The 12,179-nt window shown below is 44.4% G+C and overlaps 1 protein-coding gene across 2 annotated transcripts in view; it reads right to left on the reverse strand.

Moving 5' to 3' along the window:
- Positions 1 to 12,179, reverse strand: part of Rabgef1 (RAB guanine nucleotide exchange factor 1) — a 29,536-nt gene that overhangs the window by 2,533 nt on the left and 14,824 nt on the right. Inside the window, exons 2-7 of one of the 2 annotated variants that reach the window (XM_090324332.1) lie at positions 10,101 to 10,291; positions 9,116 to 9,282; positions 5,383 to 5,549; positions 2,368 to 2,449; positions 1,548 to 1,680; positions 386 to 477 (exon numbers count right to left, since the gene is read on the reverse strand). In XM_090324332.1, the coding sequence (XP_090180458.1) occupies positions 386 to 477; positions 1,548 to 1,680; positions 2,368 to 2,449; positions 5,383 to 5,549; positions 9,116 to 9,282; positions 10,101 to 10,279 (820 nt within the window). In that variant the 5' untranslated portion in view covers positions 10,280 to 10,291. Of the gene's footprint in view, positions 1 to 385; positions 478 to 1,547; positions 1,681 to 2,367; positions 2,450 to 5,382; positions 5,553 to 9,115; positions 9,283 to 10,100; positions 10,292 to 12,179 lie in introns of both variants that reach the window. The other variant, XM_090324331.1, reaches the window with a different exon arrangement.

Below are 12,179 nucleotides of genomic sequence, written 5' to 3' on the forward strand. Positions count from 1 at the left end.
CTTCCCATTTTCTAGAGGTTAACTGGAGATGAGTGTCAGGTCCTTTTGTGCCCATGTTGGCTTTGAACCTTGGTCCTCAGATCTCCACCCCCTGAGTAGCTAGGATCACAGGTGTGAGCCACCACACCTGGCTCACACCCAGCTTTTTGCTGGCTAACTGGAGATAGGCGTCTCACAGACTTTCCTGCCTCCACCACTGGCTTTGAACTACGAGTCACAGCTCTTTGCCTCCAGAGTAGCTAGAATGATAGATGTGAGTCCATGGATACCTGGCTTATTTTACAAATACTTCAATGCCTTTTGCTAAGGAAGTATAGATTACTATCAGAGCACAATGTTAATGTAAAGGGGACCATTCCACACAAAGGGTCTCAGTCAGACTGACCTGTAATCGCCTTCACCACCATATCTGACACTTCTGGGATTTCTTCATTAACAGGGACGCAGAGCATCTGTGGTGTCACCCAGTGCAGGGCTCTACAGAGAGAGACAACGGTCAAAAAGAGCTGTGGGATGGCATTGTGCTCTGGAACCCTGTAGTTTACTTCAATGAGGGCAAATGAAGCACCACTGATGAGTTCTGGAGTCCAGGCTCAAGCCCTTCCCCCCGGCACACAGGGGTGGGACTCCTGGACGGGGCCGCGCTGCACTCACCCTGGCAGGAGAAGGCAGTGCCCCTGATAAAAGAGGACTTCAGCAGGGCAGGGGAATCCTCCGCACATTCCCTGGCCTCACAGTTCAGCATGTTAACGTCCTTTCATTGTCCACTCTCAAAGCCCAGTGTAGCCCACATGAGTGCCCGAGACACCAGTCTGTCCTCTGCCTCAGGTATGCCGCCTTCCTTGTCAAGCCTCGCTTCACTCCAGCTCTGCTGCTGCTGGCCTAATCTTTCACTTGGAAAAGTTCCTAACCTACCCCTCACGCCAACACCTGTGGTTACTTCTGGCTCTGAACAAGGGCTCTGCACCAACATCTTGCTTCTGGTGTGCCATCGCCAAGCAGACCACTGAGCGTCCACCTTGCATGGGCCTCCCTTGGGATTCCCATGCAACAGGAACAACATGCAGGAAAGGAAGCTACAGCTGAACAGTGTGGGCCATGGGGGCGGGGGAGTTCCTCAGGTGAGGGTGCAGGCAGGTCTGACAAGTGCAGACCAGGAGAAAGTGAAGATGTCTTCCCCTCCCACACCACCCTCGTCATGGGCAGCCCGGGAACCATGGAACGATGGCTGGCTTGCTCTGCTGGTGTGAATGAGGAGATAATGCCTACACGGAAGATGGCAGCTTCCTGCCTGACAATACAGCCCAGGAAATAAGGAATACATCCTCCCGGTCCTTGGAAAGTTTGGAGATCTCCAACACTGACAAGCTGCCTGGACTGGGAGGACAAGCAAGAGCAGAGCAGGCCTTCTTCCTGACAACAGCACTCATGCTAAGAGAGCAGACAGTTAGCCAGCCTTGTCACTTAGGATCCAGATTAAAGGGCCTTATTTTCCCACCATGCGTCTCCCACTAGTGAGAAAAATGGAGGCAAAGCAGAACAAGGACCTAATCCTCTTCTGAATGGCAAGGTCCTTCTTCTCATCATCAGTTGTCTCTGGGCAGAACACATGTTTGTACAGGCGTGTCATGATGTACTTCTCAATCTGGTCCATTATCTTCTCAACCCTTTCTGGAGGCACTGAAATAGAGAACAGAAACAAAACCTCAAGAAGGACTTTAAAGAGGGTGTCTTCACAGAACTTTCTACATTGTGAAACTTAATCACTAGAAATAAACATCCTAGTCAAGAAAGATTAAAATACTATTTTAAAAACAAAACAATAATACACAAAAAACCTGCCTCCACCCTGAGCCTGCCTTTTACAGAATCCCACTTGTATCTGAATGTGCCCTGTGGAGACTACAGGTGTGTTACCCACCACAGCTACACTGGCAGAGCACAGGAAGGCTCACGACTGGCGAGGCTGGCAGAGGCCCCCTTACTCTCGGAGAGTCATGGTAGAAGCACCCATAGGCCAATGATTCAAATGCACCTGGCTAGGATCATGCAGAAGACACAGAGGGGAGTGCACCACCAGAGGGCTGGGCCCTGCCTCGTGCCTTAGAGTTCCATGGTCATAAGGAGTATCCCAAGGTGGGGACCTATTCAGGCAAGCTTCCCCAATAGATGCAAAGTTTTTAGTCTGCTTCCTGCTGACTCCTTACTACTTCCCACTCTGGCTGTCATGGGAATTTAAGTGATATGGTTCTAAGGTCAGCTATAAGGATGTCAGCAGAGTGGCTCTTGGATGGCTTGAGAGAAAAGAGGAGCTGTGCAGAGCCCGCCTACACTACGTGAAGCCCTTGGGCTGGCTGGCAGTATTACCTTTTCCACGAGTCTGCATCCGTTCAGCCACATTCTGGTAAAAGTCCTGGGTACACTCTGACTGCTCCTCAATGCTCAATTCCTGAAACAATAGGACAAAAGAGGCTACTTGGTAGCTGCAGAAAGTTCATGAGCAGTTTTCAATTTAAGAAGTTTGCAGCCAGACACGGTGGCTCACACCTGTAATCCTAGCTACTGAGATATGAGACAGAGATGAGGACAGAGGTTCAAAGCAAGGATGAGCACTAAAAAGTCCCTGAGACTCTATCTCCAATTAATCACCAAAAGACCAGAAGTGGTGCAGTGGCTTAAAGGGTGGGGCGGTGGTCTTGGGCTCAGGGACAACACCCAGGCACAGAGTTCAAGTCTAAGAATCACACACACATACAAATGGGGGGCAGGGCCCAGAAGTGTGGTCTTGTGGTAGAGTGCTTGCCTAGCATGCACCAAGACCAGGGTTCAATTCCTCAGTACCACACACATAGAAAAAGTCGGAAGTGGTGCTGTGGCTCAAGTGGTAGAGCTCTACTGAGGAACAAAAAAAAGCTCAAGGACAGCACACAGGCCCTGAGTTCAAGGCCAAAGACTGGCCAAAAAAAAAAAAAGAAGTTTGCACACATAAATATACACATATATATGTAGACAGGCATATGTATTTGTATAGAGCTGAACCTGAGGCTAGAACTCAAGGCCTAAGCACTGACCTTGAGCTGTTCTTGCTCAAGGCTAGCCCTCTATTTGTTGGGTCATAGCTCCACTTTTTGGTGGTTAATTAAGAGGTAAGATCTCACAGACTTTCCTATATAGAATGGCTTCAAACTGTGATCATTAAGATTTTAGCTTCATGAGAGCTAGGATTACAGGTGAAAGCCGCTGGCTTAAAAATACTTTGCAATACTTACAACTTATGGCACACTAAGCTTGCCTTTTCAGATTTATAACCCATGGCGTTGATCAAGCAGAAATAAAATTAATCTCAGTGTGCGTACTATACAGAAAAGCAGTGTCAGTCCTATGTTATCATCAACTGTGTTTAAATCATGTGGTCCGCTAAGTACTTCCCTGCCCTTTATCTTGTGGGGGGAAAAGATGTCTCCTAAAAAGCATGGTAAATCCAAAGTGCTTAACTGAGGTGAAATGTGGTGAGAGGTGATGTCTTGAGAGGAAGCTGGATGGTGTTACAGGAACAGTGGCTCAAGCATGGGCTGTGAAGCCCTGAACTCGGCATCCTGAATGGGCATGCTTTCCTTCTCTTTGGAACCACTTGTCTGTGGACACCCAGGGTCTTCTGAAACTATCCAGGGGAAAAACCCAAGTCTTTTGTATTTACAACAACTCATGCCCTTTTCAGTTTTTTTTTAATAGGAATATACATATTCCGATAAATACATATATATAGTGTCTTTCAATACTCTACATCATTTCTCTATTATTTTTTGAGACAGGGTTTTGCTGTAGAGTGCAGACTAGCTCTGAACTCTTGCCTCAGTCTCCAAGGGCTGAAGTGTTGGGATTGCAGTGATCGCCACCACAAACTAGCCTTGTTAGTACTCATGTCTAACTGGAAACACAGTAACTTTCTACAGGCCTCAGTGGCAACAAATTCTTCTGTACAACTACTTAAAAAAACAAAATAAAGTGGCCAGGAGTTTGGCGGAGTGGTAGAGTGCTTGTCTAGCATGCAGAAAGACCTGGGTTCGATTCCTTGGCACCACATACATAGAAAAAAAGCCGGAAGTGGTGCTGAGGCTCAAGTGGTAGAGCTCTAGCCTTGAGAAAGTCCAAGGACAGTGCTCAGGCCCTGAGCTCAAGCCTAGGACTGGCAAAAAATAAATAAATAAACTTTAAGAAATGAAAGATCTAAGTGGCCTATTTTACTAGTGACAGGGACTACTTTCTCACAGGCTCTGGATAGCCATAATATTACAATTCAGAAAAGCTGGGCGCGGTGGCTCACGCCTATAATCCTAGCTACTCAGGAGGCTGAGATCTGAGAATCAAGGTTCAAAGCCAGCCCAGGCATAAAAGGACCTGAGACTTTTATCTCCAATTATCTAGAAAACGGTAAGTGGGGCTTAGCTCAAAGGTAGGGCAGTAGCCATGAGCAGAAAAGCTCAGGGACAGTGCCCAGGCTGAGTTCAAGTCCCATGACCCACAAAAAAAAATAAATTAACTAATTTTTTTTCAATTCTGGATTAGACAACAGTATTGAAGCCACAATTTCAATAGGAAAGTCCAGCTGTAATACCTCGGGCAGATGACTAACCTAGTTAGTTCTCAATTTCCTCATGTATAAAATAAAGACACTGAAACTGGATAGCTGCTAAAATCTCTCTCTTTCAACATCTAAGTTCAACACATCTTTAAGTGCAAAGGAAACAGAAACTAAATATCCAAATCCAAAACCCAAAATAAAGAACAGCATTAAAAATAAAGTAAACTAAAACTATTATTACTGGCATAACAGGGGAATTCAGGCTATAGTAGCAGCTCTTGTACTGATAAGGTAACAGGCTGGGAGGTCCTGTTTCTAAAGCACATAGGTCTAGCTGCTTTTTCAAAGTCAGTATTTCCACACACCACTGAGTTGAAGTGGAAAAAAACTGGCCTAAGAGTGAGGTCGTAACTTGGATCAGAGCTTTTCTTAGGTAAAGGGCTTAACAGCTCTGGGTCTTAATCTTCTCAGATAGAAACTGACAAGGTTAAGCCTGGTGTGGTGGCTCACACCTACAATACTATTCAGGAGGCTGAGATCTGAGGATCATGGTTCAAAGTCAGCCCAGGCAAAAAAGTCTGTGAGACTCATAGCTCCAATTAACTATCAGAAAACCCGAAATGGTGCTGTGGTTCAAGTAGTACAGCACTAAAGAGCTGAAGAGCTCAGGGACAACACCCAGGCACAGAATTCAAGCCCCACGATGAAAAAAAAAAACCTGACAAGGTTCTATGATGGATCTCTGCAGCCTTCTCTCAGACTTGAGTCCCCATGTCCCAAAGAGACTGTTATCAACTTACCCTCTTATAATACATTCCTTCCAAAAACAGCTTGGTCTGTTTGTAGATTTCTTGTCCTGTCTTGTGGAAGGTCTTGAGAAATTCTATGAACTCCTTAGACACTCTATCTGTCTCAATGCTGGTTTGCCGATTTATGGAAGGACTGGGAGCTTTTGCTTCCTGGATTTCTGCTGGAAAAATTAAATTTCATTTCACAGATCATCTATGGATGGAGTCACTTTAAACATCTTAAGATGATTTCCATTGTATTTAGTCCAAGTTACACTCATTTATGTCTAAATGTTTCCACAAGTTTTCTAAAGTATAAGCAATATGTATTTTACAAGTAGAAGTACAAAAAATACCATCTAAAAAATCATTTTACTTGAGCAAAATTTGCCATCTTCTTAGTGAAAATATCTTGCTTTGCTCTTCACAGTCATAAATGCTCACATGACACCACTGTCTTGATAGCTTTCTCTAAGACTGAGTTTATAAAACTGGGCAAAAGTGACCATTAGAAGCACAAGGGTTCAAAAAAAAAATAGTCTTTCCAGATCCCATTTTACCTGTCAAAATGGCCACAGAAAAAGTGTTTACTTGGAGAAACTATTATTTACCCAGCATTCAGTCTGTAAGTCAGTCACAATGCTCAGAGTGGGGAAAAAAAAATACACCCAAGTAACATGAGGATCAAGATGACAAATAGGCCAGGAGTTTGGCCTAGTGGTGGAGTGCCTGCCTATCATGCACTAAGACCCATGTTCCATTCCTCAGCACCACATATATAAAAGAAAGCTGGAAGTGGTGCTGTGGCTCAAGTAGTGGAGTTCTAGCCTTGAGAAAGCCCAAGGACACTGCTCAGGCCCTGAGTTCAAGGCCAGCGCTCTATGACTTGAGCCACTACCAGCTTTTCTGTGTATGTGGTACCGAGGAACTGAATCCAAAGCTTTGTGCATGCTAGGCAAGCACTCTACTATTAGGCTATATTCCCAGCCCCTACACTGAAGTTTTAAGTTAATAAAAACTATATATATATTTGGGCAGGGGGGCAATCCTGGGCTTGAGCTCAGGGCCTGAGCACTGTCCTTGGACATTCTCAAGACTAGAGCTCTACTACTTGAGCCTCAGCACCATTTCCAGCTTTTTTGCATGAATGTGGCAACAAGGAATTGAATCCAGGTCTTTGTGTATGCCAGGCAAGCACTCTACCACTAGGCCAAACTCCTGGCTCAAAAACAGCATTTTTATTAGGTAAGATAACACAAGCTGACCTGTGAAAGAGGGGAAAGAAAGCAGGAGTATTAGGAAATTGGGACTACCCACTGAGAGCTTGTCTCAAAATAAAAGTCAGACAATGAACTGGGCGTGGGGGGGGGGAGGGCGGAAAACAGGCAAGGACCCAGGAAGGGAACTCAGGGTGCCTAATTTATACATGGTATCACAAGATAGCCTTCATTTGCACATGTGAGTGGCAATGTGTCCTTCCTGTTGAGGTACGCTAAACATCTCCTACCCTCAGAAGGCAGGAAGAGGCACTGTCCCTCTGTGCAGTGGGTGTGAAATGAGGTCACTGCCAAGGAGGGAGCACTTCTGCTTCTCAAGGGTACTCTGGGACCTAACTGCATGTGCAAGACACAGGATATCCATGTTACAGCTGCTTGTTTTGGCAGTGCCCATGACAGCAAAATACCAGAACCACTGGGCACCACTCAGGGGTAAACAATAATTTACTCCATAAAATGGAACACTGCATAGCTTTACAGTAAAGTTGGCTTTATAGATTGATATGGAAAGAACTGTCAAATGCACTGCTCAAAATAACAGAGTACGCGGGTGGTAGTTCCCACCTATAATCCTACCTACTCAGGAGGCTGAGATATGGGGATCATAGTTCAAAGCCAGCCAGGTGGGTAGTGAGCTAGTGGGTAATGAGCTAGTGAGCTGGTGAGGTGATAGTGAGATTATCTCAATCATTAGAAAACAGGAAGTGGGGCTGTGGCTCAAGGGGTAGGGTGGTAACCTTGACCTGAAGAGCTCAAAGACAATGCCCAAACCCAGGTGTAGGGCTGTAGCCTTGAGCTGAACAGTTCAGGGACAGCACCCAGGCCCAGAGTTCAAGTCCCACCATCACCACAAAAAAAAAAAAAAAAAAAAAAAAAAAAAAAACAAAGAACAAAAAACTGAGATAAGAATATATGTTAGTCAGCTGGGCTTGGTGCTGAATTTCTGTAGTCCCAGCACTGGGAGGATGAGAGAGGAGACTGAGTTCCAAGTCTAGCCTAAGCTACAGAGAAAGTTCTAAGTCAGGCTGGACTCTACAGTAAGGCCATGTTTTAGGGAGGACAAGAGGGAGGAAGGGGAAGGCAGAGAGATGAAGAGAATGCATACATACAACTGTCAACAAGACTAAAAGCACAGAGAGACACTAAGAAATCAGTAGGTAAGTAAGGCAGAAGGGTGGTAGACTAAGGGTGGTAGATTAAGGATAAAGAACAGAAAGTAAACCTTCATAGTTTTTATTTTTGAAACTTTTAGCTGTGTTATCCAGCACACTAACAGTTTGATTCAAAACAAACACAGGAGCATTTTTCTGAAACATTTTCTCTCTCAAAGATCATGTTCTCTCTGTATTTCCTTAAGATAAACAGTATCTCCATTGGGCAGCCTGTGGCTCACACCTGTAATCCTAGCTACTCTGGAGGCTGAGATCTGAGAATCAAGGTTCAAAGCCAGCCCAGGCATAAAAGGACCTGAAACTCCTATCTCCAATTAAGCTCTAGAAAATGGGGAAGTGGATCTTGGCTCAAGGGTAGGGCAGGAGCCTTGAGCTGAAGAGCTCTGGGACAGTGCTCAGGCTGAGTTCAAGTTCCACAACCTACCGTCCCCCAAAAAAGATAAGCTATGTCTGAAACTCACAGAAAAAAAATCTGTCTCTGAGATGACTTTCAAGCCTACAAGCAACCGCTGTTGATGAGCTTATAAAGTAGAGATACTCAACAGATGAAAACAAAGACCCTCAATAAAGCAAACAGTGGTTTGGGTAGAAATGAGTGTAAGTGTGAGTGAGTGTGTGAGAGTGAGTGTGTGTGTGTATGTGTGTGTGTGTGTGTGCACGCTAACCAGTTCTGGGGCTTGAATTCAGAGCCTGATGAGTGCTATCCCTGAATTTTTTCACTCAAGGCTAAACTAGTGCTCCACTACCTAAGCCAGAGCTCCACTTCCACCTTCCTTTCTTGGGTGATTAATCAGAGGTAAGAGTCTCCGTGACTTTCCTGCCCAGATAGCTTTAAGCCTTGATTCTCAGCTCCCAGACTCATAGGTAGCTAGGATTTGTATAGCTGTGAGCCACCAGTGCTAGCGGGAATAGATTTTTTTTTTTTTCTCCTACAGAGGAAACAAGCTTTTCAGAAACACAATACCCTGGGCTGGGAGTTTGGCCTAGTGGTAGAGTGCTTGCCTAGCATGCATGAAGACCAGGTTTCAATTCCTCAGTACCACATACATAGAAAAAAGCTGGAAGTGGTATTATGGCTCAAGTGGTAGAGCTCTAGTCTTGAGAAAAGGAAAGAAATACAATGTCCTCTGACATTAGTTTCATATGAAATTTCACATATTTTCTGACCATAAAACTTTTGTTTCCAATCTAGGCTGGTACCTTGCAGAAATCAGAAATGTGGATGTATTGTGGATCTCATGCAAATATCCCTTTCCCTTTTCCCCTCCCCACCGTAAAAAAGTATTAGAAAATGACCTTTCTTGGATCCAACCCTGGAAGACGCACTGAAGAATTTCTTCACTGTTGTAACCTTGCGGGTTTTTTCATTGGTTTTCTTTTCTTCAAATTTGGAAAATGTGAGGGACTGAGCTCCTTGGCTGCTCTGACTGCTGGCAAAGGCCTCTTCCTCCTCCCGTTGAAGTCTGAAATTTCAAGAGAAGACTACCAATAATCTGGACATACTCCAAGCTTTCCCTGTACCTAAAGGTTACCACTCAATTAACTGAGGAGGATTCAAAAATTTTATAAACAGACACGAATTACGTACATCTAAAGTCACTGCTGTGCATGCTCCTACAAACTTCAAACAGAACCCTTTCCATTCATCATGTTCATGAAGTCACTTATATTAGAGTTACATGAAACAAAGCCTAGTCCTTTTCCTTAAAAAGCTCAAAGGAAGGGATCAGGAGCTTGGCCTAGTGGTAGAGTGCTTGCCTAGCATGCACCAAGACCCAGGTTCAATTCCTTGGTACCATATACATAGAAATAAAGCCAGAAGAGGTGCAGAGGCTCAAGTGGTAGAGCTCTAGCCTTGAGAAAAGTCTAAGGACAGTGCTCAGGCCCTGAGCTCAAGTCCAGGAGTAGCAAAAAAAAAAAAAAAAAAAAAAAAAAAAAAAAAAAAAAAAAAACCCATCTCAAAAGAGGAATGGAGAGATACATAATTACCATGTGATGAAACAGTTCTGCTTCAGAGCATACTGCCTTATTAAGGTAAGAAAACAAAGACTAATACAACTCAACCACAAAAGATTCAGAAAGGAACACAAATACACAATGAAAAAATTGCTGGAAGCAAGTCATTAAAAAGTGACCGCAAAGAAAGGCAAACTCATTTCTCTTACTATTATGGTAACTAAACTGGAGGTTCAAAGCAGATGGGATCAAGGCCTGTGGGCAATGACCAGCCTATCTGTGTGCCCGACTATGTCACTGTTAATGCCCAGAGGGATGCTCGTACCGTTCTGCCAGCTCCCAGTCCTCCTGAATCTGTTTCTGCCTGGCTTTGTGATACTCCTCCCTCCAACACTTGGAGCAGAATCCCTGCCAGGCAGGATTGCCATAGTAGCCACATCCTTTCTTGCAAAGAAGCTCTGACTGATCCACATGTATTCCTCGGCGTTCAGACTTGAGGCTCATCTTCCTGCTAACCTAGAAACATGAGAAAAGGTATTGAAAATGAATGCGCTATCTTCCTAGTCACCAAAACATATACCACTTATAAAAACACATGGAGGGCTGGGAATGTGGCCTAGTGGTAGAGTGCTTGCCTGGCATACAGGAAGACCAGGGTTACATTCCCTGAGACCACATACATAGAAAAAGCCAGAAGTGGTGCTGTGGCTCAAGTGGTAGAGCACTAGCCCTTGAGGAAAGCCCAATGACAGTGCTCAGACCCTGAGTTCAAGCTGCAGGATTGGCAAAAAAAAAAAAAAATGGAGCAAAGCCCAATGACAGTGCTCAGGCCCTGAGTTCAAGCTGAAGGATTGGCAAAAAAAAAAAAAAAAAAAAAAAAAAAATGGTGCCTGGAGTTTAGATTAGTGGTAAAGTGCTTGCCTAGCATGCGCAAAGACCCGGGTTTGTTTCCTTGGTAGCATATACATAGAAAAGCCGGAAGTGCTGCTGTAGCCTTGAGAAAGTTCAAGGACAGTGCTCAGAATCTGAGCTCAAGCCCAGGACTAGCCAAAGAAAAAGAAAAAGAAAACCTCTTGTACAGCAAAGCAAACAATCAACAGAATGAAAGAGTAACCTCCTAAATAAGAAAAATGTTGCAAACCATGTAAATGATCAGATATTAAGACCCAGAATACACACAGAACTTGTTCAACGCAACAACAAAAGTCAAAACCAAATATACTGATTTTACAGTGCTAAATTGATTCTGAAAGGACTAAATAGACAATTCTAACAAAGACCTGGATGCGGCTGACAGACATTGAGGCATACTATCAGAGGACAGCAGGAAATTGCAAACTCAAACCTACAGTGAGAGCCAGGCACAGTGGCTCACACCTATAATCCTAGCTACTTAGGAGACTGAGATCTGAGGACTGTAGTTCAAATCCAGCCTAGGCATTAAAGATCATGAGATTCTTATCTCCAATTAACCACTAGAAAACCAGAAGTGGCTCTGTGGCTCAAGGGGTAGGGCTGCAGCCTTGAGCTGAAGAGCTGGGGGACAACACCCAGGCCCAGAGTTCAAGTCCCATGACTACCAAAAAAACAAACAAACAAAAAAACCCACTACAGTGAAATACCACATCACACCTGTTAGCATGGCCACCCCCAGACACGGCCAGCACTGGCCAGAAGGTAGGGAGCTTGGAACCTCATGCAGTCAGTAGGATGGAGTGTTGCAGAAACCATGGAACACAGTATGGCTAGTACTCAATAAATAAATAAATAAATAAATACAATTAGAGTGGAAATACGGCCCAAGTGCTAAAGGAACCAACCTGGAGTGGGGGTGGGGGGGAGACAAAGCAGAAAAGAATGCAAAGCTAGTTTTCTTTTTTTTTTTGCCAGTCCTGGTTTTGGGCTCAGGGCTTGAGCACTGTCCTTGGATTTTTCTCAAGGCTAGCACTCTACCACTTGAGCCTCAGCACCACTTCCAGCTTTTTGCTATGTATGTGGTACCGAGGAATCGAACCCGGGTCTTCATGCATGCTAGGCAAGCACTCTACCACTAGGCCAAACTCCCGGCCCCGCAAAGCTAGTTTTCTAGCTAGAAAGCTGTTGCATTAAAAAGGAAAAGAGAAAACCAAAAAAAAAAAAAAAAGTGTCTTCAACTTATAAAACCAGAGACATTTCTATTTTCCTTATTAGACTACCAGGAAAATGATTTTGGCTTTCTGCAAAGCTGTCTCAATCTGCTGTGACAGGTTGAATAGTAGTAACAAGGTAGCCATTACCTTTGCTAGTCAACTGGGTCTCAGCAAAGCTGTACAGACTCATTTTTATCAAAGCCTATCTTTTCTTGCCGCTACCATAGGAGAGATGCTGAGGTCAGGTTGAGTAAGCAAGAATCACCAAAGATGAA

Source organism: Megascapheus bottae, chromosome 34, assembly GCF_031878675.1.
Source record: "Megascapheus bottae isolate mThoBot1 chromosome 34, mThoBot2.hap1, whole genome shotgun sequence".
NCBI lineage: Eukaryota > Metazoa > Chordata > Mammalia > Rodentia > Geomyidae > Megascapheus > Megascapheus bottae.